The following is a 25,377-nucleotide window of genomic DNA, read 5'->3' on the forward strand; positions in this document are numbered from 1 at the left end:
ACTTTGTTTTGATTTCAATGGATATTTAAAGAAACTAAGGCACAATGGGACATATGGACATTCCAATCTTACATAAAAGCTAAAATGATCCCAAGAGGACTAAGAATATACAAATTCCCCACCTTTGAGGTGGATGTTAATGACAAAGACTTTGTGAATGCATGGAATAACGTTCTGTCTGAATGTTTCATTGCAATTGATGTTATTATTGAAACAGTACAGAACCCAACATCTAAATGACATTAAGGCAGAAATTGATACTCTCCAAACAGAATTAAACACTCGCAGCTCAGATCCAGATTTTCTAAAGTTTGATAACATACTGCAGGATTCCTTGGCTCGTGGCAAACAGGTTATCATGGAAAACAAACATATAATAATTATAAGAGATAAAACTGATTATCTAAAAAACTCTGTATATATCTGGAGTAGAAAATAAAGGTTTGATTATAGACTCAGTTTGCCACAGTCCAAGAATCGCAGAGGGAATCATAGAAATAGACAGTCTAAACAAGTCACTTTCACGGACAGTGACACAGATAGATCCTCTGATGAGAATTTGTCTGGTATGGAAGACAATACTGGCACTATAACACATACTAATACTATCTCTAATGTACAATCAGGTATTCTGAAAAATACATCCACTCCCGCTATTATGACTCACGTACAATCACAGTCAGGAACTAGACCTAAAGAGAAAACCAATACATCTAATACAAGCTCTAAATATGTTCCTACAGCATTCCCACAGAGACCACTGGTATTTATATGGTGAACTCCAGCACACAAGAGCAGTCAATACTGGATCAGGTTTTTCCCCTGGGTCAGTTACCGCAGGGAGTCGGAGGGACATATACGATCAACCAAGCCAACCAAGAAAGGTATCAGTTGAGGGGCAATCGCACGCAGACGAAATACAAATTAAACAATGTCATTAATCTATCATCAGTTAAATTAACTAAGGATCAAATATATCTATTGGGCTTATGATTAGGCTTTGCACCACAGTCCAATTTGACTGGTTTCAAACTATGATAGATATTAATCGTTTCATTCGCAACATTACTCTCAAAAAACATTATTCGGATTCATCATCATCCCATATAGTATCTGTTAGTGATCCTGCTGTTCCTATACCTGAATTTCAGACATTCACAGAAGTCTGTGATGTCATTTCCCTCCAGGATTTGGCATCTGAAAGTGATAATGCCTCTGGTAGTGTGAACACTTTCAAAGATAAATCCAGATTTTACCCAATTCACAGTAGGGGTCCTGTATTGAAACATTTCACCCCAGAGTCGAAATCAGATCTTCAAGCTTTGAAAGATAGCTCAGATAATGATAATTTTACACATAATCTGCCCAGAAGACAACAAAAGGCTCTCAGGGCTCTTCTAACAGTATGCCAATCTAGTCATATGCCCAGCAGATAAAGGGGGTACTATTGTTGTCTTAAATCGGGCAGACTATGTATCTGAAGCTTTACGACAACTAAATAATTCTCATGATTATTCCACACTGGACAGAAACCCTACAAATGATTACAGGAGACTTTTGATAGACATCTTGGATGATGGTGTTGAACATGGATTTTTGGATCAAAATACTGCGTCTTTTCTTAATATTATGTATCCTAAGATCCCCATGTTCCACCTCTTCCCAAAGGTCCACAAGTCTGTATTGAATGTAAAGGGTTCGCCTCTATAGTGAGTGGGGTCAATTCGCTACTTAGAACGTCTCTCACAGTGGCTAGATGCAATTTTACAACCACTAGTCAGCGCTCTCCCTTCTTACACCAGGGACTCCAAGCACATCTTAAACTCTTGGCAGATTTTAAGTGGGAAAACCCATTTTAGCTGGATCTCAGTTGATGCAGTTTCATTATATTCCTCCATTCCCCATTCTAGAGGTATTGAAGCAGTGGAATATTTTCTCAAGAATTGCACTGACTATACAACACAATTTCAGATGTACATTTTACGTGTATTGGAATACATAAATTCTTTTCCTTTGAGGGACATTACTATCTCCAGAAGTGCGGTACCGCCATGGGGGCTAAGTATGCCCCCTCATATACCAATTTGTATCTAGGCAAATGGGAGCTGGATAGCATTTTCGGAGATAGTAATTCCTTTAGGTCCTATATACACTTCTACAAAAGATATATAGATGACCTTCTTCTGATCTGGTCTGGTCCATTCTCCGACATTACTCCTTTCATAGAGAGACTTAATTGTAATAATTTAAACTTAAGCTTCACTAGTTATACCACAGATTCTACCAGCATTAATTATTTAGATCTATGTCTCATGGGGAATGTGGATGGGACTATCCATACTAAAGTATTTCGTAAACACATCTCTGGCAACACCCTCCTGCATGCGTCCAGCTGTCACCCCCAAGAACACCCGCATTTGCAGTAGCCAAAGGACAATTTGTCAGATTAAAAAGGAACTGCAGCAGACATATGGACTATGTAGAGGAGGCAAAGTTGCTAGAGACCAGATTAAGGGAGAGAAATATGCACACAGTCCATATCATGGAAGCTAAAACCAAAGTGGATAATCTTGAGAGGGACACCCTACTAGAGGACAAGCCTCCTGGTAATTCAGATAGATTCAAAGTGGTTCACTTTGTGACAACCTTTAGTGCCCAATATCCCCAAATCTGTCGCATTGTAAAGAAGCATGTCCCCCTTTTGGCTGCCGATGACAAAGTTGTAGAGACTATAAGAGCAGGCATCAGATGCTCATACAATAAATTTCCCACACTTGCCTCTATACTATCACCTACTCAACTTAAACAGACGACATCCTCATCCAGCTCTTGGCTCAAACATTTGGGAATGTTTAGATGTGGTCATCGTAAGTGTAAACCGTGCGATTATGCACTGGTCACTCCAGAATTTACCTCGTCAGTGACAGGCCAAACGTACCCCATAAAGACTTGCCTAAATTGTAAGAGCATAGATGTAAGTTATTTTATCTCTTACATAAAATGCAATGTCCAATATGTTGGACTAACCTCAAGAGATATCAACTCCCGTATTAGGGAGCATTTCTCAACCATAACTAGAGGCACATCAACTACGCCCCTAGTGCAACATTTCGCCAATAAACACAACTGTAGTCTCAATTCCTTTAGATGGGCAGCTATTGAGAAAGCTTGGGTACCAAATAGAGGAGGTAATTTGGAGTACATACTGGCCAAACACGAGGTTTACTGGATTTTTGTATTGAAAACCAGACTCCCTTTAGGATTAAACTCAAAATATGATCTTAAAACATAAACATCTTCTCTAACCATCATCTCTGTCTCGAGATACACTGTATTCTATATCTCTACATCATTACATTTATACATATATATATGTATACTATCTTTTTTTTTTTTTAAATAATTTTTTATTGAAGTTAAAGCATATAACATTACAACAAGGACTCGCCCTAAGGCCAAAGTTACAACAGAGATAGTAATACATTGTCTATGTAAAGGCATTATTAAGAAAGCAATATGCGCATAAAGCAATAGAAAATACAATTCCAATCTGATTATGAAGATAGACAATATCTTAGACGAGATAAAACAGAACTTCATTTTATATTATGTCAGCGCATGAACTCCACATTCTAATAATATTTAATCTAAGACCAAAAGAACAGCTTGTGGAGGGTTAGAATAGGTATCAGCCACTTTTGGGCCGAGATATATAGGGGGGAGGGGGGTATTCAGCGGGTAAGCACCGCTATACGCATAGGGAAAGGGAGTGGGGGGTCGGAGCCATATATAAATGGAAATAGCATATGGTACTTGGTGTGGTCACGTAAGTGCCCAATTATAGAGACAGTAGGCCTGGTAGTCGGGTTACCAAAAAAACTGAATGAGATATGCCTTGGATAGCTAGTCCACTTGGGAGTGTATAGTGGGGCAAAGTAACATATATGTATACTATCTTATGTAACTATTTTTTGACAACTACTAACTTCAGAACATACATACATATATAAACAGTTTCCCTATAGCCTCACTTGGGTCTGTATATCTCATCCTATTTTACTAATATATAGCCCTTGGTAACGGTGATTCATGCTTATGTTTGTGCTAGCTTTTTTTGTATATTCAGGTATCTAGGTTCTTATGTGCTTAGGCAGCTAGCTCCACTAGTCCAGTCATATGTATATATACATATATGTATATATACATATATTTTTTGATATGCATATGTATTTTTTGATGCGTACATATTTTGACATGTATTCTTCCTCGACTTGCATTCGATTTCTAAATTCTGACTACTATACAATATAATGACATTTTGCATATTTGGCTTACATATATACATCATATATACAATTACATATATATTCACATTTTTTGTAGATGCTTTGTATATACACTTATTTGAAACTGCAGTATTATACTGCACAACTTCCATTTATCGTTTCAATTAATATTTCCATATTTGTTTCAATAAATATTTATCATATTTTGTTTCTGTATAATCCCTTATTTATTGTATCTCAATTCTGTCTGTATATATATAATATATATATATATACATATTTATGCATGCTACCTGTTTGTCTGACGTAAGGGGTTAACCTAAAGTTAGGCTAGTGTTTTGGGTGTGTTTTTTTCAATTTGGGTTTTAACCAAATAGGAATGTTACCTTAGGTTTTTAAGTAATTTCACAACCTGTGACACCTTAGGCTATGATTATGGCCATTGGTGTCACGCTCATTCATCTTATTGTTGCACCCTCTAGCCCACGACGGGCAATTTTAACTTTGTGAATAAAGTTTTACTTTTGTAATGCATCTGCTGGGGATTCTATCTTCGCCTTTTGAAGTCCTCTAGCAGCACCAGCAAAGGATCCTGCTTTTCCTCAGAGTGTACAGCAACCCCGGGTGAAGACTACCCCCACCCTGCTGACGTCATCGATCGTAGCTGAGTGCCATTTAACAGTACCTGGACTGAGGTCACACTGGGAGGAAGCAGCGTAGGCGCTCGCTGATTAAGTTCTCGGTCTGTTGAGTTTCAGTTACCCCGGTGCTCCATGGATATCCTCTGACGGCGGAAGAGTACATTTTTGATACTTCACTGTGGACAGCTCCTTTGGGGGTGGGTGAGTATTGCCTTAAGTCCCGGCGAATATTCATGCATTTACTGCAAAACTTATATACCTCAGCTGTGTATAGGAGTTTACCACCCCCCCCCTTTGTCTTTGTCCACGAGACCTTACTCTTAGGAAATTATATCACCTGACCACCAGGAGGAGGCAAAGACACCCTACACCAGAGCTCTTAAGTATCCCTCCCTACTTTCCCTTTCCTCCAGTAGTACACATAGTCGAGGATAGGAAGAAAAGTAATAAAGATAGTAGGGTAAAGAGGTGCAAACTAAGAACCTGTGTTTTCTTTCTAATGGTAGTGAGAGTTCAGGAGACCTTACTTTTGGGAACCAATTCCCAACTGTGAGTCGACGAAAAAATATGGGTGGGACAAAAGGTAAGGCAGGCACCTATTTATCAGTAACCACCACCCTGAAGAACCTTCCTGCCAAATGCTGCCTCTGCAGAGGCAAAAACATCAAAATTATAACATTTGGTAAAGTTATGCAAGGGAAGACCAGGTTGCAGCCCAGAAATTTGTTCGACAGAAGCTTCATTCTTGAGGCCCAGGAGGTAGCCTTCTGGATCAAAGCTCTTCAACCAAGCAGCCAAAGACACTGCAGTAGCCTTCTGACCCTTACGTTGCCAGAAAACATAACAAACAGACTGGAAGGACTGATGAAAGTCCTTTGTTGCTTGTAGATAAAATTTTAAAGCCCTGACAGCATTTACGATCTGGTAAACAACTGTGACAGAAGAACTGCGCTCTCCAGTTCCGGCTATGCGTGAGACGAAGAGGCAGGAAGCATACTAAAATCGCACTTCTGTGGCATGAAACTAGTTAACTCCTCCTCGCCACAGGAGGTCAAGTGCATTATGTCCCTGCTCCCTATAGAAAAAATGCAGATGTCACACTGTAAAGCAGAAATCTCAGAGACTCTGTGAGCTGAGGCGATAGCCAACAAAAACAATACCTTCCAGGATAGAAGCTTAAGGTCAACAGAATGCATAGGCTCAAACGGAGCCTGCTGCAGAAGAACAAGGTTGAGGCTCCAAGGAGGAAGCAATAGGTTTAAACACAGGCCTGATCCTAGCCAGAGCCTGAACAAAAAATGCACTGCATCTGCTAATCTCTTGTGCAGTAATAGCGACAGGGCTGAGGATCTGACCCTTCAGAGAACTGGCGGATGAACCCTTTTCCAAACCATCTTTCGGGGTAAACCTTCACCATGTGCCATAGAAGACTGCGTTCCTCATACCAATAAAGGTAAGTACGTTATACCTCTGTGGTAAATACGGCGAGTGACTGGCATGCGAGCCTGGATTAAAGTGTCTATCACTAGCCGAAAAACCTCTCTTGGATAAAGACTAAACGTTCAATTTCTGCGCAGTCAGTCTCAGAGAATGGAGATTTTTATTGTAGGAAAAGGACCCTGAGTCAGGAGGGTACGCGCGACAAAATAACCTCCATGGAGTGGAGGAGGACATTCTTATTAGGTCCACAAATCAAGTCCTTCGTGGCCACGAAGGAGATATTAGTATCACCGGAGCGTGCCCCTGCTTGATGCGAGCCACTCACTCGAGGAAGAAGGGCAAGATAAATGAGATTGAACCTCCATGGAACCCCCTAATGCGTCTACCAATTCAGCTTGAGGATCCCTCGATCTCGACCCGTATCTAGGTAGCTTGATATTGAGATGAGAAGCCATGAGGTCTATCTCCGGAACTCCCCATCTGAGCGATATCTCTGAGAACACCTCGGGGAGGAGAGCCCACTCCCCCAGGTGAAAGTATTGTTTGCTTAGGAAGTCCGCTTCCTAGTTGTCTACCCCCCAGGATGAGACTCGCGGACAGAAGACAGTTGTGAGATTCCGTCCATTGAAGAATTTGAGGACACCTCTATCATTGCTAGGGAACTTCTTGTTCCTCCCTGGTGGTTGATGTAAGCCACCAAAGTTATATTGTCTGACTGGAATCTGATATACCGGGCAGAACAGAGTAGGGGCCATGCCCTTAGAGCATTGTAAATCGCCTGAAGCTCCAAGATACTGATCGGAAGAGCTGATTATTCTTGGGACCAGGTCCTCTGAGTCTTTTTGGGACCCCAGACTGCTCCCCAGCATGAGAGGCTGGCATACGTAGTCACAATCTCCCAGGATGGTCTCAAGAAGCACGTGCCTAAGGCCAGGTGCTCTTGACAAAGCCAACAAGAGAGAGAGTCTCTCATCAGATTGTCCAGAAGGATTTTTTTGATACAGGTTTAGGTGATCTCCGTTTCACTGCCTCAAACATGCATAGTTGTAGCGGTCTGAGATGGAATTGAGCAAAAGGAATAATGTCATGGAGGACACCATGAAACCCAATTACTTCCATTGCACTGAGCCCACCAAAGGACTTAGTGTGGTCTGAAGAGACAGACATGCTGCCAATAGCTTTGAGCATCTCTGATCTGTCAGAAAGATCTTCATGGATAACGAGTCCATGATAGTTTCGAGAAAAACAACCCTGGTACTAGGAACCAGGGAACTTTTTTCTATATTTATCTTCCATCCGTGAGCTCGGAAAAGACACAGAAGAGTCTCTGTCTGATATCTTGCTGAAGGAAAAGATGGTCTACCTTAGGGATAGAGTGCCATGACTCTAAATGAGATTCAGGGACCGGAAACAGCATTCTAAAAGTTAGAAGGGGGGGGAAAAACATAATTTATGTAAGAACTTACCTGATAAATTCATTTCTTTCATATTAGCAAGAGTCCATGATCTAGTGACGTATGGGATATACATTCCTACCAGGAGGGGCAAAGTTTACCAAACCTCAAAATGCCTATAAATACACCCCTCACCACACCCACAATTCAGTTTAACGAATAGCCAAGAAGTGGGGTGATAAAAAAGTGCGAAAGCATATAAAATAAGGAATTGGAATAATTGTGCTTTATACAAAAAATCATAACCACCCCAAAAAAAGGGCGGGCCTCATGGACTCTTGCTAATATGAAAGAAATTAATTTATCAGGTAAGTTCTTACATAAATTATGTTTTCTTTCATGTAATTAGCAAGAGTCCATGAGCTAGTGACGTATGGGATAATGATTACCCAAGATGTGGATCTTTCCACGCAAGAGTCACTAGAGAGGGAGGGATAAAATAAAGACAGCCAATTCCTGCTGAAAATAATCCACACCCAAAATAAAGTTTAATGAAAAACATAAGCAGAAGATTCAAACTGAAACCACTGCCTGAAGTACTTTTCTACCAAAAACTGCTTCAGAAGAAGAAAATACATCAAAATGGTAGAATTTAGTAAAAGTATGCAAAGAGGACCAAGTTGCTGCTTTGCAAATCTGATCAATCGAAGCTTCATTCCTAAACGCCCAGGAAGTAGAAACTGACCTAGTAGAATGAGCTGTAATCCTTTGAGGCGGAGTTTTACCCGACTCAACATAGGCAAGATGAATTAAAGATTTCAACCAAGATGCCAAAGAAATGGCAGAAGCATTCTGGCCTTTTCTAGAACCAGAAAAGATAACAAATAAACTAGAAGTCTTTCGGAAAGACTTAGTAGCTTCAACATAATATTTCAAAGCTCTAACAACATCCAAAGAATGCAATGATTTCTCCTTAGAATTCTTAGGATTAGGACATAATGAAGGAACCACAATTTCTCTACTAATGTTGTTAGAATTCACAACTTTAGGTAAAAATTCAAAAGAAGTTTGCAACACTGCCTTATCCTGATGAAAAATCAGAAAAGGAGACTCACAAGAAAGAGCAGATAATTCAGAAACTCTTCTGGCAGAAGAGATTGCCAAAAGGAACAAAACTTTCCAAGAAAGTAATTTAATGTCCAATGAATGCATAGGTTCAAACGGAGGAGCTTGAAGAGCCCCCAGAACCAAATTCAAACTCCAAGGAGGAGAAATTGACTTAATGACAGGTTTTATACGAACCAAAGCTTGTACAAAACAATGAATATCAGGAAGATTAGCAATCTTTCTGTGAAAAAGAACAGAAAGAGCAGAGATTTGTCCTTTCAAAGAACTTGCGGATAAACCTTTATCTAAACCATCCTGAAGAAACTGTAAAATTCTCGGAATTCTAAAAGAATGCCAAGAAAAATGATGAGAAAGACACCAAGAAATATAAGTCTTCCAGACTCTATAATATATCTCTCTGGATACAGATTTACGAGCCTGTAACATAGTATTAATCACAGAGTCAGAGAAACCTCTTTGACCAAGAATCAAGCGTTCAATCTCCATACCTTTAAATTTAAGGATTTGAGATCCTGATGGAAAAAAAGGACCTTGCGACAGAAGGTCTGGTCGTAGCGGAAGAGTCCACGGATGGCAAGAGGCCATCCGGACAAGATCCGCATACCAAAACCTGTGAGGCCATGCCGGAGCTACCAGCAGAACAAACGAGCATTCCTTCAGAATCTTGGAGATTACTCTTGGAAGAAGAACTAGAGGCGGAAAGATATAAGCAGGATGATACTTCCAAGGAAGTGATAATGCATCCACTGCTTCCGCCTGAGGATCCCGGGATCTGGACAGATTCCTGGGAAGTTTCTTGTTTAGATGAGACGCCATCAGATCTATTTCTGGAAGCTCCCACATATGAACAATCTGAAGAAATACCTCTGGGTGAAGAGACCATTCGCCCGGATGCAACGTTTGGCGACTGAGATAATCCGCTTCCCAATTGTCTATACCTGGGATATGAACCGCAGAGATTAGACAGGAGCTGGATTCCGCCCAAACCAGAATTCGAGATACTTCTTTCATAGCCAGAGGACTGTGAGTCCCTCCTTGATGATTGATGTATGCCACAGTAGTGACATTGTCTGTCTGAAAACAAATGAACGATTCTCTCTTCAGAAGAGGCCAAGACTGAAGAGCTCTGAAAATTGCACGGAGTTCCAAAATATTGATCGGTAATCTCACCTCCTGAGATTCCCAAACTCCTTGTGCCGTCAGAGATCCCCACACAGCTCCCCAACCTGTGAGACTTGCATCTGTTGAAATTACAGTCCAGGTCGGAAGCACAAAAGAAGCCCCCTGAATTAAACGATGGTGATCTGTCCACCACGTTAGAGAGTGTCGTACAATCGGTTTTAAAGATATTAATTGAGATATCTTTGTGTAATCCTTGCACCATTGATTCAGCATACAGAGCTGAAGAGGTCGCATGTGAAAACGAGCAAAGGGGATCGCGTCCGATGCAGCAGTCATAAGACCTAGAATTTCCATGCATAAGGCTACCGAAGGGAATGATTGTGACTGAAGGTTTCGACAAGCTGAAATCAATTTTAGACGTCTCTTGTCTGTTAAAGACAGAGTCATGGACACTGAATCTATCTGGAAACCCAGAAAGGTTACCCTTGTCTGAGGAATCAATGAACTTTTTGGTGAATTGATCCTCCAACCATGATCTTGAAGAAACAACACAAGTCGATTCGTATGAGATTCTGCTAAATGTAAAGACTGAGCAAGTACCAAGATATCGTCCAAATAAGGAAATACCACAATACCCTGTTCTCTGATTACAGACAGAAGGGCACCGAGAACCTTTGTAAAAATTCTTGGAGCTGTAGCTAGGCCAAACGGCAGAGCCACAAACTGGTAATGCTTGTCCAGAAAAGAGAATCTCAGGAAACTGATAATGATCTGGATGAATCGGAATATGCAGATATGCATCCTGTAAATCTATTGTGGACATATAATGCCCTTGCTGAACAAAAGGCAAGATAGTCCTTACAGTTACCATTTTGAACGTTGGTATCCTTACATAACGATTCAATATTTTTAGATCCAGAACTGGTCTGAAGGAATTCTCCTTCTTTGGTACAATGAAGAGATTTGAATAAAACCCCATCCCCTGTTCCAGAACTGGAACTGGCATAATTACTCCAGCCAACTCTAGATCTGAAACACAATTCAGAAATGCTTGAGCTTTCACTGGATTTACTGGGACACGGGAAAGAAAAAATCTCTTTGCAGGAGGTCTCATCTTGAAACCAATTCTGTACCCTTCTGAAACAATGTTCTGAATCCAAAGATTGTGAACAGAATTGATCCAAATTTCTTTGAAAAAACGTAACCTGCCCCCTACCAGCTGAGCTGGAATGAGGGCCGCACCTTCATGTGGACTTAGAAGCAGGCTTTGCCTTTCTAGAAGGCTTGGATTTATTCCAGACTGGAGATGGTTTCCAAACTGAAACTGCTCCTGAGGATGAAGGATCAGGCTTTTGTTCTTTGTTGAAACGAAAGGAACGAAAACGATTATTAGCCCTGTTTTTACCCTTAGATTTTTTATCCTGTGGTAAAAAAGTTCCTTTCCCACCAGTAACAGTTGAGATAATAGAATCCAACTGAGAACCAAATAATTTGTTACCCTGGAAAGAAATGGAAAGTAGAGTTGATTTAGAAGCCATATCAGCATTCCAAGTTTTAAGCCATAAAGCTCTTCTAGCTAAAATAGCTAGAGACATAAACCTGACATCAACTCTGATAATATCAAAAATGGCATCACAGATAAAATTATTAGCATGCTGAAGAAGAATAATAATATTATGAGAATCATGATCTGTTACTTGTTGCGCTAAAGTCTCCAACCAAAAAGTTGAAGCTGCAGCAACATCAGCCAATGATATAGCAGGTCTAAGAAGATTACCTGAACACAGATAAGCTTTTCTTAGAAAGGATTCAATTTTCCTATCTAAAGGATCTTTAAACGAAGTACCATCTAACGTAGGAATAGTAGTACGTTTAGCAAGGGTAGAAATAGCCCCATCGACTTTAGGGATTTTGTCCCAAAATTCTAATCTGTCAGACGGCACAGGATATAATTGCTTAAAACGTTTAGAAGGAGTAAATGAATTACCTAATTTATCCCATTCTCTGGAAATTACTTCAGAAATAGCATTAGGAACAGGAAAAACTTCTGGAATAACCACAGGAGATTTAAATACCTTATCTAAACGTTTAGAATTAGTATCAAGAGGACCAGAATCCTCTATTTCTAAAGCAATTAGTACTTCTTTAAGTAAAGAACGAATAAATTCCATTTTAAATAAATATGAAGATTTATCAGCATCAATCTCTGAGACAGAATCCTCTGAACCAGAAGAGTCATCAGAATCAGAATGATGATGTTCATTTAAAAATTCATCTGTAGAGAGAGAAGTTTTAAAAGATTTTTTATGTTTACTAGAAGGAGAAATAACAGACATAGCCTTCTTGATGGATTCAGAAACAAAATCTCTTATGTTATCAGGAACATTCTGCACCTTAGATGTTGAGGGAACTGCAACAGGCAATGGTACATTACTAAAGGAAATATTATCTGCTTTAACAAGTTTGTCATGACAATTAATACAAACAACAGCCGGAGGAATAGCTACCAAAAGTTTACAGCAGATACACTTAGCTTTGGTAGTTCCAGCACTAGACAGCGATTTTCCTGAAGTATCTTCTGACTCAGATGCAACGTGAGACATCTTGCAATATGTAAGAGAAAAAAACAACATATAAAGCAAAATTGATCAAATTCCTTAAATGACAGTTTCAGGAATGGGAAAAAATGCCAATAAACAAGCTTCTAGTAACCAGAAGCAAAGAAAAAATTAGACTGAAATAATGTGGAGACAAAAGCGACGCCCATATTTTTTGGCGCCAAATAATACGCCCACATTGTTTGGCGCCTAAATGCTTTTTGGCGCCAAAAATGACGCCACATCCGGAACGCCGACATTTTTGTCGCAAAAGGACGTCAAAAAATGACGCAACTTCCGGCGACACGTATGACGCCGGAAACAGAAAAGATTTTTTGCGCCAAAAAAGTCAGCGCCAAGAATGACGCAATAAAATGAAGCATTTTCAGCCCCCGCGAGCCTAACAGCCCACAGGGAAAAAAGTCAAATTTTTAAGGTAAGAAAAAATGATTGATTCAAGTGCATTATCCCAAATATGAAACTGACTGTCTGAAAATAAGGAATGTTGAACATCTGAGTCAAGGCAAATAAATGTTTGAATACATATATTTAGAACTTTATAAACTAAAGTGCCCAACCATAGCTTAGAGTGTCACAGAAAAACAGAATTTATGTTTACCTGATAAATTTCTTTCTCCAACGGTGTGTCCGGTCCACGGCGTCATCCTTACTTGTGGGATATTCTCTTCCCCAACAGGAAATGGCAAAGAGCCCAGCAAAGCTGGTCACACGATCCCTCCTAGGCTCCGCCCTACCCCAGTCATTCGACCGACGTTAAGGAGGAATATTTGCATAGGAGAAACCATATGGTACCGTGGTGACTGTAGTAAAGAAAATAAAATATCAGACCTGATTAAAAAAACCAGGGCGGGCCGTGGACCGGACACACCGTTGGAGAAAGAAATTTATCAGGTAAACATAAATTCTGTTTTCTCCAACATAGGTGTGTCCGGTCCACGGCGTCATCCTTACTTGTGGGAACCAATACCAAAGCTTTAGGACACGGATGAAGGGAGGGAGCAAATCAGGTCACCTAATGGAAGGCACCACGGCTTGCAAAACCTTTCTCCCAAAAATAGCCTCAGAAGAAGCAAAAGTATCAAACTTGTAAAATTTGGTAAAAGTGTGCAGTGAAGACCAAAGTCGCTGCCCTACATATCTGATCAACAGAAGCCTCGTTCTTGAAGGCCCATGTGGAAGCCACAGCCCTAGTGGAATGAGCTGTGATTCTTTCGGGAGGCTGCCGTCCGGCAGTCTCGTAAGCCAATCTGATGATGCTTTTAATCCAAAAAGAGAGAGAGGTAGAAGTTGCTTTTTGACCTCTCCTTTTACCTGAATAAACAACAAACAAGGAAGATGTTTGTCTAAAATCCTTTGTAGCATCTAAATAGAATTTTAGAGCGCGAACAACATCCAAATTGTGCAACAAACGTTCCTTCTTTGAAACTGGTTTTGGACACAGAGAAGGTACGATAATCTCCTGGTTAATGTTTTTGTTAGAAACAACTTTTGGAAGAAAACCAGGTTTAGTACGTAAAACCACCTTATCTGCATGGAACACCAGATAAGGAGGAGAACACTGCAGAGCAGATAATTCTGAGACTCTTCTAGCAGAAGAAATCGCAACTAAAAACAAAACTTTCCAAGATAATAACTTAATATCAACGGAATGTAAGGGTTCAAACGGAACCCCCTGAAGAACTGAAAGAACTAAATTGAGACTCCAAGGAGGAGTCAAAGGTTTGTAAACAGGCTTGATTCTAACCAGAGCCTGAACAAAGGCTTGAACATCTGGCACAGCTGCCAGCTTTTTGTGAAGTAATACCGACAAGGCAGAAATCTGTCCCTTCAGGGAACTTGCAGATAATCCTTTTTCCAATCCTTCTTGAAGGAAGGATAGAATCCTAGGAATCTTAACCTTGTCCCAAGGGAATCCTTTAGATTCACACCAACAGATATATTTTTTCCAAATTTTGTGGTAAATCTTTCTAGTCACAGGCTTTCTGGCCTGAACAAGAGTATCGATAACAGAATCTGAGAATCCTCGCTTCGATAAAATCAAGCGTTCAATCTCCAAGCAGTCAGCTGGAGTGAAACCAGATTCGGATGTTCGAACGGACCCTGAACAAGAAGGTCTCGTCTCAAAGGTAGCTTCCAAGGTGGAGCCGATGACATATTCACCAGATCTGCATACCAAGTCCTGCGTGGCCACGCAGGAGCTATCAAGATCACCGACGCCTCTCCTGCTGATCCTGGCTATCAGCCTGGGGATGAGAGGAAATGGCGGGAACACATAAGCTAGTTTGAAGGTCCAAGGTGCTACTAGTGCAATCCACTATAAGCCGCCTTGGGATCCCTGGATCTGGCCCCGTAGCAAGGAACTTTGAAGTTCTGACGAGAGGCCATCAGATCCATGTCTGGAATGCCCCACAGGTGAGTGACTTGGGCAAAGATTTCCGGATGGAGTTCCCACTCCCCCGGATGCAATGTCTGACGACTCAGAAAATCCGCTTCCCAATTTTCCACTCCTGGGATGTGGATAGCAGACAGGTGGGCAGGAGTGAGACTCCGCCCAAAGAATTAATTTGGTTACTTCTTCCATCGCTAGGGAACTCCTTGTTCCCCCCTGATGGTTGATGTACGCAAACAGTCGTCATGTTGTCTGATTGAAACCGTATGAACCTGGTCCTCGCAAGCTGGGGCCAGGCCTGGAGAGCATTGAATATCGCTCTCAGTTCCAGAATATTTATCGGTAGAAGAGATTCTTCCCGAGACCAAAGACCCTGAGCTTCAGGGATCCCCAGACCGCGCCCCAGCCTATCAGACTGGCGTCGGTCGTGACAATGACCCACTCTGGTCTGTGGAACATCATCCCTTGAGACAGATTGTCCAGGGACAGCCACCAACGGAGTGAGTCTCTGGTCTTCTGATTTACTTGTATCTTCGGAGACAAGTCTGTATAGTCCCCATTCCACTGACTGAGCATGCACAGTTGTAATGGTCTTAGATGAATGCGCGCAAAAGGAACTATGTCCATCGCCGCCACCATCAACCCGATCACTTCCATGCACTGAGCTATGGAAGGAAGAGGAACGGAATGAAGTATCCGACAAGAGTCCAGAAGCTTTGTTTTTCTGGCCTCTGTTAGAAAGATCCTCATTTCTAAGGAGTCTATAATTGTTCCCAAGAAGGGAACCCTTGTTGACGGGGATAGAGAACTCTTTTCCACGTTCACTTTCCAGCCGTGAGATCTGAGAAAGGCCAGGACAATGTCCGTGTGAGCCTTTGCTTGAGGAAGGGACGACGCTTGAATCAGAATGTCGTCCAGGTAAGGTACTACTGCAATGCCCCTTGGTCTTAGCACCGCTAGAAGGGCCCCTAGTACCTTTGTGAAAATCCTTGGAGCAGTGGCTAATCCGAAAGGAAGCGCCACGAACTGGTAATGTTTGTCCAGGAATGCAAACCTTAGGAACCGATGATGTTCCTTGTGGATAGGAATATGTAGATACGCATCCTTTAAATCCACCGTGGTCATGAATTGACCTTCCTGGATGGAAGGAAGGATAGTTCGAATGGTTTCCATCTTGAACGATGGGACCTTGAGAAATTTGTTTAAGATCTTGAGATCTAGGATTGGTCTGAACGTTCCCTCTTTTTTGGGAACTATGAACAGATTGGAGTAGAACCCCATCCCTTGTTCTCTTAAAGGAACAGGATGAATCACTCCCATTTTTAACAGGTCTTCTACACAATGTAAGAACGCCTGTCTTTTTATGTGGTCTGAAGACAACTGCGACCTGTGGAACCTCCCCCTTGGGGGAAGCCCCTTGAATTCCAGAAGATAACCCTGGGAGACTATTTCTAGCGCCCAAGGATCCAGAACATCTCTTGCCCAAGCCTGAGCGAAGAGAGAGAGAGTCTGCCCCCCACCAGATCCGGTCCCGGATCGGGGGCCAATATTTCATGCTGTCTTGGTAGCAGTGGCAGGTTTCTTGGCCTGCTTTCCCTTGTTCCAGCCTTGCATTGGTCTCCAAGCTGGCTTGGCCTGAGAAGTATTACCCTCTTGCTTAGAGGACGTAGCACCTTGGGCTGGTCCGTTTTTACGAAAGGGACGAAAATTAGGTCTATTTTTTGCCTTGAAAGGCCGATCCTGAGGAAGGGCGTGGCCCTTACCCCCAGTGATATCAGAGATAATCTCTTTCAAGTCAGGACCAAACAACGTTTTCCCCTTGAAAGGAATGTTTAGTAGCTTGTTCTTGGAAGACGCATCAGCCGACCAAGATTTCAACCAAAGCGCTCTGCGCGCCACAATAGCAAACCCAGAGTTCTTAGCCGCTAACTTAGCCAATTGCAAAGAGGCGTCTAGAGTGAAAGAATTAGCCAATTTGAGAGCATTGATTCTGTCCATAATCTCCTCATAAGGAGGAGAGTCACTATCGAGCACCTTAAGCAGTTCATCAAACCAGAAATATGCGGCAGTAGTGACAGGGACAATGCATGAAATGGGTTGTAGAAGGTAACCCTGCTGAACAAACATCTTTTTAAGCAAACCTTCTAATTTTTTATCCATAGGATCTTTGAAAGCACAACTATCCTCTATGGGAATAGTGGTGCGTTTGTTTAAAGTAGAAACCGCTCCCTCGACCTTGGGGACTGACTGCCATAAGTCCTTTCTGGGGTCGACCATAGGAAACAATTTTTTAAATATGGGGGGAGGGACGAAAGGAATACCGGGCCTTTCCCATTCTTTATTAACAATGTCCGCCACCCGCTTGGGTATAGGAAAAGCTTCTGGGAGCCCCGGCACCTCTAGGAACTTGTCCATTTTACATAGTTTCTCTGGGATGACTAAATTTTCACAATCATCCAGAGTGGATAATACCTCCTTAAGCAAAATGCGGAGATGTTCCAATTTAAATTTAAATGTAATCACATCAGATTCAGCCTGCTGAGAAATGTTCCCCTAAATCAGTAATTTCTCCCTCAGACAAAACCTCCCTGGCCCCCTCAGATTGGGTTAGGGGCCCTTCAGAGATATTAATATCAGCGTCGTCATGCTCTTCAGTAACTAAAACAGAGCAGCCACGCTTACGCTGACAAGGGTTCATTTTGGCTAAAATGTTTTTGACAGAATTATCCATTACAGCCGTTAATTGTTGCATAGTAAGGAAGTATTGGCGCGCTAGATGTACTAGGGGCCTCCTGAGTGGGCAAGACTCGTGTAGACGAAGGAGGGAATGATGCAGTACCATGCTTACTCCCTCACTTGAGGAATCATCTTGGGCATCATTGTCATTATCACATAAATCACATTTATTTAAATGAATAGGAATTCTGGCTTCCCCACATTCAGAACACAGTCTATCTGGTAGTTCAGACATGTTAAAACAGGCATAAACTTGAACAGAAAGTACAAAAAACGTTTTAACATAAAACCGTTACTGTCACTTTAAATTTTAAACTGAACACACTTTATTACTGCAATTGCGAAAAAACATGAAGGAATTGTTCAAAATTCACCAAATTTTCACCACAGCGTCTTAAAGCTTTGAAAATATTGCACACCAATTTTGGAAGCTTTAACCCTTAAAATAACGGAACCGGAGCCGTTTTAAGCTTTAAACCCCTTTACAGTCCCCTGGTATCTGCTTTGCTGAGACCCAACCAAACCCAAAGGGGAATACGATACCAAATGACGCTTCAGAAGTCTTTTATAAGTATCAGAGCTCCTCTCACATGCGACTGCATGCCATGCCTCTCAAAAACAAGTGCGCAACACCCGGCGCGAAAATGAGACTCTGCTAAGCTTTGGGAAAGCCCCTAAAGAATAAGGTGTCTAAAAACAGTGCCTGCCGATATTATTATATCAAAGTACCCATATAAAATGATTCCTCAAGGCTAAATATGTGTTAATAATCAATCGATTTAGCCCAGAAAAAAGTCTACAGTTTAAATAAGCCCTTGTGAAGCCCTTATTTACAATCGTAATAAACATGGCTTACGGATCCCATAGGGAAAATGACAGCTTCCAGCATTACATCGTCTTGTTAGAATGTGTCATACCTCAAGCAGCAAGAGACTGCACACTGTTCCCCCAACTGAAGTTAATTGCTCTCAACAGTCCTGTGTGGAACAGCCATGGATTTTAGTTACGGTTGCTAAATCATTTTCCTCATACAAACAGAATTCTTCATCTCTTTTCTGTTTCTGAGTAAATAGTACGTACCAGCACTATTTGAAAATAACAAACTCTTGATTGAATAATGAAAACTACAGTTAAACACTAAAAAAACTCTAAGCCATCTCCGTGGAGATGTTGCCTGTAACAACGGCAAGAGAATGACTGGGGTAGGCGGAGCCTAGGAGGGATCATGTGACCAGCTTTGCTGGGCTCTTTGCCATTTCCTGTTGGGGAGGAGAATATCCCACAAGTAAGGATGATGACGCCGTGGACCGGACACAACCTATGTTGGAGAAATAAGATTTACTTACCCAGGACACTCATCTACATGTTTGTAGAAAGCCAAACCGTACTGAAACGAAAATCAGCAGAGGTAATGGTATATAAATAAGAGTATATCGTCGATCTGAAAAGGGAGGTAAGAGATGAATCTCTACGACCGATAACAGAGAACCTATGAAATAGACCCCGTAGAAGGAGATCACTGCATTCAAATAGGCAATACTCTCCTCACATCCCTCTGACATTCACTGAGAGGAAAACCGGGCTGAGCGCATATCAACGTAGAATCTAGCACAAACTTACTTCACCACCTCCATAGGAGGTAAAGTTTGTAAAACTGAATTGTGGGTGTGGTGAGGGGTGTATTTATAGGCATTTTGAGGTTTGGGAAACTTTGCCCCTCCTGGTAGGAATGTATATCCCATACGTCACTAGCTCATGGACTCTTGCTAATTACATGAAAGAAAGTAAAGCTAGTAATGATTTATTAAAAGCAAAGATTAGCTTGAGCATATGTTTTTCTTTGTTTTGCTACACATATTGTTTGGGGTACAAATACCAGTACACAGATTATGATTTTGAAGGGATAAATACCCTAACACTTACATGTTTAATAGTTAATATTTAAGTGTGGTTGAATCTATATTTTATTAAGAAAATTAAATACATTTATTAGTGTGAACTAAGCATGATCTAGAAATTTAACACTGAAAAAAGGCAGTTAAAAGGGCCAAAATATTAAGAAACAGATGCAAATTAAAACAGATTAGAATGCCATTATCCATCTGCCCCTAGACAATGTATAGGGGTGTTCATGCACGTTAAAGGAACAGTCAAGTCCCAAAAAAACTTTTATGATTCAAATAGGGCATGTAATTTTAAACAAACTTTCCCAATTTACATTTTATCACAAATTTTGCTTTGTTCTTTGGGTATTCTTAGTTGAAAGCATAAAACCTAGGAGGTTTATTATGCTAATTTCTTAGACCTGAAGGGCGCTCCTAATCTAATGCATTTTGACAGTTTTTCACCTCTAGAGGGCGTTAGTTCATGTGTTTTCATATAGATAACATTGAGCTCATGCACGTGAATTTTACCGAGGAGTGAGCACTGATTGGCCAAAATGCAAGTCTTTCAAAAGAACTGAAAATAATGGGGCAGTTGCAGAGGCTTAGATACAAGTTAATTACAGAGGGTAAACGGTGTATTATTATAACTGTGTTGGTTATGCAAAAACTGGAAAATGGGTAATTAAGGGATTATCTATCTCTTTTAAAACAACAAAAAAATCTGGTATTGACTGTCCCTTAAATGTATCTGAAAACCATCTAGACAAGTGGATTAACAATGAATCAATGCTTATTCATTCTCTAAAATCCTGTGTTGGGCCATACAGAATTAGTATGTCATTTGCATGGACTGGAATCCAGGCTTTAGTTACCAATGTTGGCACTAGTTCCTTCGGTCAGGCTCATTACAGAAGGTGATATTGTGATTCCAGGAAAGCAAATGGTAATGTCAAAGAGCTGTTGATAATAAGATTTCAAAAACCAAGCCTAGAAAACTCTTTGTTCAGATGAGATTATGTAAAATAATCCTTTAAGCATTGTGAGATCCCTCACAAGATTCTAGAAGGGCACTTTTTGCTTTCTCTCCTCTAAGGGGTGTTCCATGGATTTCAGGATGAAAAGACACAAGTGCTGCACAAATAGAGCACAGTGAGCAAGGGGTCCACATCTGGTTGCCCCCCTATCTTTTATGGAGACTAAAATATATAAGAGAAGAGCTCAACCTGAGGAACAGATGGTGCTTAATAGTCCCACCCTCATGGGATGGTACCCCACCCAGGATGCAGCTTCTATCTGCCCAATCCTGTGCTATCCACTACTTTCCGGTAGTGTATTAATCTTACTCCATCCAAAAGGACAGTCCAGACCCAAAATACCAGACAATTCTCATCTGAACAAAGGGTTTGTACCCTATTTCAACCTATATGGGCCCTCGTCGGCAGTGAGGCACCAAGTGACAAAGGGGTCCACCTCTGGTTGCCCCCCAATCACCCTTAGGGAGACTAAAAATACAAAAGAAAAGTGCCCCAACTGGGGAGGGATGGTGCTTAATAGACCACCCTATTGGATGGCACCCATCCAGGGAGCAGCTTCTTTCGGACCAATCATGTGCTTTCTCTTATGTATATTATTCATACTTCTGCACCTGTATTTTTTTTTACTTTTGCTGCTTTAGACTACCCTGGATATTCTCAGTAGCTCTTTGATTGGTTTATACTGTCCTACTTCAGCCCCCTCTGTGTCCATTCTGGCTCAGCCATAACCAATGTGCTGTGAAACACTGACAAAATTAAATTGCATTCTATGCAAGTTTGTCCTCGTACTGGAAACTGCCTCCCAATAAAACCAAAGGGCACATCATATTCCTTAATATGCAACTTTAATAACTATTCCTTGCCTCATTCCACAATAATGTGACCTGATAAATATTAAATAAATTGGAGAAAACTCATGTAGGTAAGAAATATTGCATTAAGCTTATAGCTTAAAAAAAATCAAGTTATTTTCTAAATGATGCTTCATTTTCTTTTACATTACCCATTTCAGGCCATGAATCATCAGTGGGGAAAAAAATATTTATTTTTAGAAGTGTGAATCTATGGCAGCATCCTACAACTGAAAAGAGGAACTAATAGATTCAGTAGAGGGAAAAAAATTTAAATGTTTTATCAGGAACTTAATTGTCTCCTGACTGGAAAATTGTTCCAAATAAATATTTCAGAACTTGCATAAGTAGCAGGAAATTCATTAAAAATATTTAGATTGCTTTTCCTGCCTATAAAGACAAAGTAGAGTGTTGATTTTCTAACCTAGATATAACAGATTTTATAATTGCAGTTGAATCAATTGAGACTGGAGTCTCAATATAAAATGACTATCAATCAGGATCATAATCAAACTATTCATCATGTAATACATCAGCACAATGCTCTCCCAAAAATCTCACCAATAAACAAATCTACTGCATATCTTTTTATCTCATATGCAGGTTTCATGCATAATACATAATTCTTCTGCCCTACATGTGGCTCATGGATAAAAAAGAAAGTAAAAAATAAACAGTAAATACAGAGGCAAAAGAGGTGTATGATGAATACATACTGCCTCCTGTGCCCCATCATCAAAAGCTTACCTCTTTTTTCCTAACCCTGGACTGTCGACCCAGTGTCTGGGTAGGATATCCCATTTTCAAAAAAGTATCAAATTAATGCTTACAAAGTACAGTGAAGGTGCAGAGGAAATGCAGGATTTACTAATAAGTGCAGCTGTGACACCCACAAACTTGCAGTTGTGCCCATTCTATCAGTACCAGTAATACAGCAAAGAACACCTCAGCACATTATAATATATTCACTCCTAACCAGGTAGGGGTAGGAGAGGAGGGTTAATGCTGTCTATGCTGTAACTGAGGGAACAGCAGAAAAATGTGGGGAGCCAGTTAAAGAAGTTAAATGGGGCGTGGTCAGATTCAGTGGTCTGCAGTCTCAACAGGTGAATATTTGATAGGAGAGTCAAGATTATGTGTTTGTTTTTAGTATGAGATTTTAAATCAGATAAATTGCCCATGTAGCCCTCTACACCAACAATAGAGCTAAGTGAGACCTTAGATCAGTGCATTACCCCTGGGTGCTGAATGAGCAACTATAAAAAATAAAGGATACGTTCAGCTTGTGTCTTCAGATATAGACTGGAAGTAGTGATGCTCATCCCCACATATTCAGTTTTCATGGTGTGGATCATGCGAGGTCTTGAAGCTAGTGGACGTCTGTGAAGAACCCGTAGAGGAGTTTTCTGTAGTATATTCAGCTCCTGTAAGAAGAAGATCATCTTAAAACTAATAAAATTAGTCCAAACACTGAACTGTACAATATAATAACAAAACATGAAGTTATATGTCCAACATAATTCAATTTTAGGGATTCTTGTAGCCTACCGCATCACCTATTTTTGTGCAACATGTGAGAAAGTGATGGTTGCTATAGGAATCTCTAACATATTTCTCAAAAGGGAATTGCTAACTTTTTCCCCCTCAAGTCTCGTGTCGGCTATATTTAGCATTTCTGACTCTGTTACTTCAAAGATTTAGCTACAAAAAACTGTTTGGCTTGAGGATTCTACCTGAGCTTGATGTCATTTTCTCCTCTCAATGTATCATTTATTTATTTCAAATATTCATACCTCACATCATTTTAAGAGGCAAGTGGGAAAAATCATCACACTACTTTGCTGCATGTTATGCACTATTTAATAAGATTAAACGCAGATGAAGTACACTTTACTTTTTAACAATATAAACATAAAAATATATGCATGATGCTTTCCTGATATATTAATTTCTTTCAAGATGGTCCACGAGACATAACGTGACAAGTTACCCCGCCTGTCCACTAGGAGGAAGCAAACACACCCCTAATATACCAGAGCTTTAAATCCTTCCCACTTCCGTGAATCCTCAGTCTTTCCCGCAACCAGGTATGCTTTAAGCCAAGCAGCTGAGGAATAGCTTTATGACCTTTGTGAGGCCCAGAAACATGAACAAGAGAGAAGAGAAAGTCTGAATGCACTGTGGCTTTCACATAATAACTGAGAGCTCTCACAACATTCAAGTTGAAGAAGTTGTTCCATAGAGTTATTTGGAGCTGGACATAAAGAAGGAACCATCTTAAGAGAAAAGAAAAAACTAGTGCCTACAGCCTTGTCCCTGAGAAACATCAGGAAGGAAGTTTGCAAGATCAAACAAAAACTAAGAAACTCTCCTGGCAGAAAAATAACCAAGACAAAAGAACCTTCCAGGATTGAAGTTGAAGGTCTAAACCTCTGTTTTTCTAACCTGTCCTCAAGCTTCCCTAACAGACCAGATTTTCAGGATTACCTTGTGTGAGAAACAGGTTAATAACCATGTTTACTAATCAGCTGATCATTTCACCTGTGCTCCAACTCAGATATCCCGAAAATCAGACCTGTTAGGGAGGCCTGAGGACAGAAAAACAGTGATCTAGAGCAAGCAAGGTACAAAAAGAGGAGAACCCTCAAGACCAGATAACGATTCCCATGGGCGAGAAAACTGAATGAAAGAGAATGGTCTAAATCTGATCAGAACCTAGAACAAAGATCTGAATATCAGGGAATATTAGCAATGGAATAAGACAGAAAGAGCAGAAATCTGGCCCTTAAAGGGACATAAAATCAGAAATTTTTATTTCCTGATTAGCATAAAACATTCTAATTTGAAACAACTTTCCCAATATACTTCTATTATAACATTTTTCTTAATTTTCCTATTATGCTTTGTTGAAAAGCAGGAAGATAAGCTCAGGAGTGTGCACGTGTCTGCAGCACTATTTGGCAGCAGTTTTGCCCCCAATGTTATAAATTAGCAAGAGCACTAGATGCCGCACTATTTCCTTTTCATGTAGTACTCCAGACGTGCACGCAACCTACCTAGGTATCTCATCAACAAAGAATAACATGAGAATGATTCAAATATGTATTCTCTACCTGAATTATGAAACAAATAATTTGGTCCCTTTAAGAGAACTAGCAGAAAAAACGGTTTCCAGGTTCTGTGAGGAGCTTTTAAAGTGGTAATTTCTGAGTGGTGATTTGTTTGAGGCTCTAATTTGTACAACACATAAAAAAAGTAAATTTATGCTTACCTGATAAATTAATTTCTTCTATGGTACGACGAGTCTACGGATTCATCCTTTACTTGTGGGATATTTATCCTCCTGCTAACAGGAAGTGGCAAAGAGCACCACAGCAGAGCTGTCTATATAGCTCCTTCCTTAGCTCCACCCCCCCAGTCATTCGACCCGAAGGTACAGGAAGAAAAAGGAGAAACCTAAGGTGCAGAGGTGACTGAAGTTTAAAATCAAAAAATATAATCTGTCTTAAAACGATTAGAGGCGGGCCGTGGACTTGTAGTACCATAGAAGAAATTATTTATCAGGTAAGCATAAATTTACTTTTCTTCTATAAGGTACGACGAGTCCACGGATTCATCCTTTACTTGTGGGATACAATACCTAAGCTACAGACACCGGATGAACGGGAGGGAACAAGACAGATGGTTAAACAGAAGGCACCACTGCTTGAAGAACTTTTCACCCAAAAATAGCCTCCGAAGAAGCAAGTATCAAATTTGTTAAAATTTGGAAAAGGTATGAAGCGAAGACCAAGTCACAGCCTTACAAATCTGTTCAACAGAAGCATCATTTTAAAAGCCCATGTGGAAGCC

At 40.6% G+C, this 25,377-nt stretch overlaps 1 protein-coding gene across 1 annotated transcript in view; it reads right to left on the reverse strand.

Annotated features, from left to right (window-relative positions):
- PUS10 (pseudouridine synthase 10) overlaps window positions 1–25,377 on the reverse strand; it is a 372,401-nt gene that overhangs the window by 5,020 nt on the left and 342,004 nt on the right. Inside the window, 2 exon segments of the mRNA XM_053712643.1 lie at window positions 22,829–22,848; window positions 22,851–22,949. Of these exon segments, the coding sequence (XP_053568618.1) occupies window positions 22,829–22,848; window positions 22,851–22,949 (119 nt within the window).

The sequence above is a fragment of the Bombina bombina genome, chromosome 4, assembly GCF_027579735.1.
Source record: "Bombina bombina isolate aBomBom1 chromosome 4, aBomBom1.pri, whole genome shotgun sequence".
NCBI classification, from domain to species: domain Eukaryota; kingdom Metazoa; phylum Chordata; class Amphibia; order Anura; family Bombinatoridae; genus Bombina; species Bombina bombina.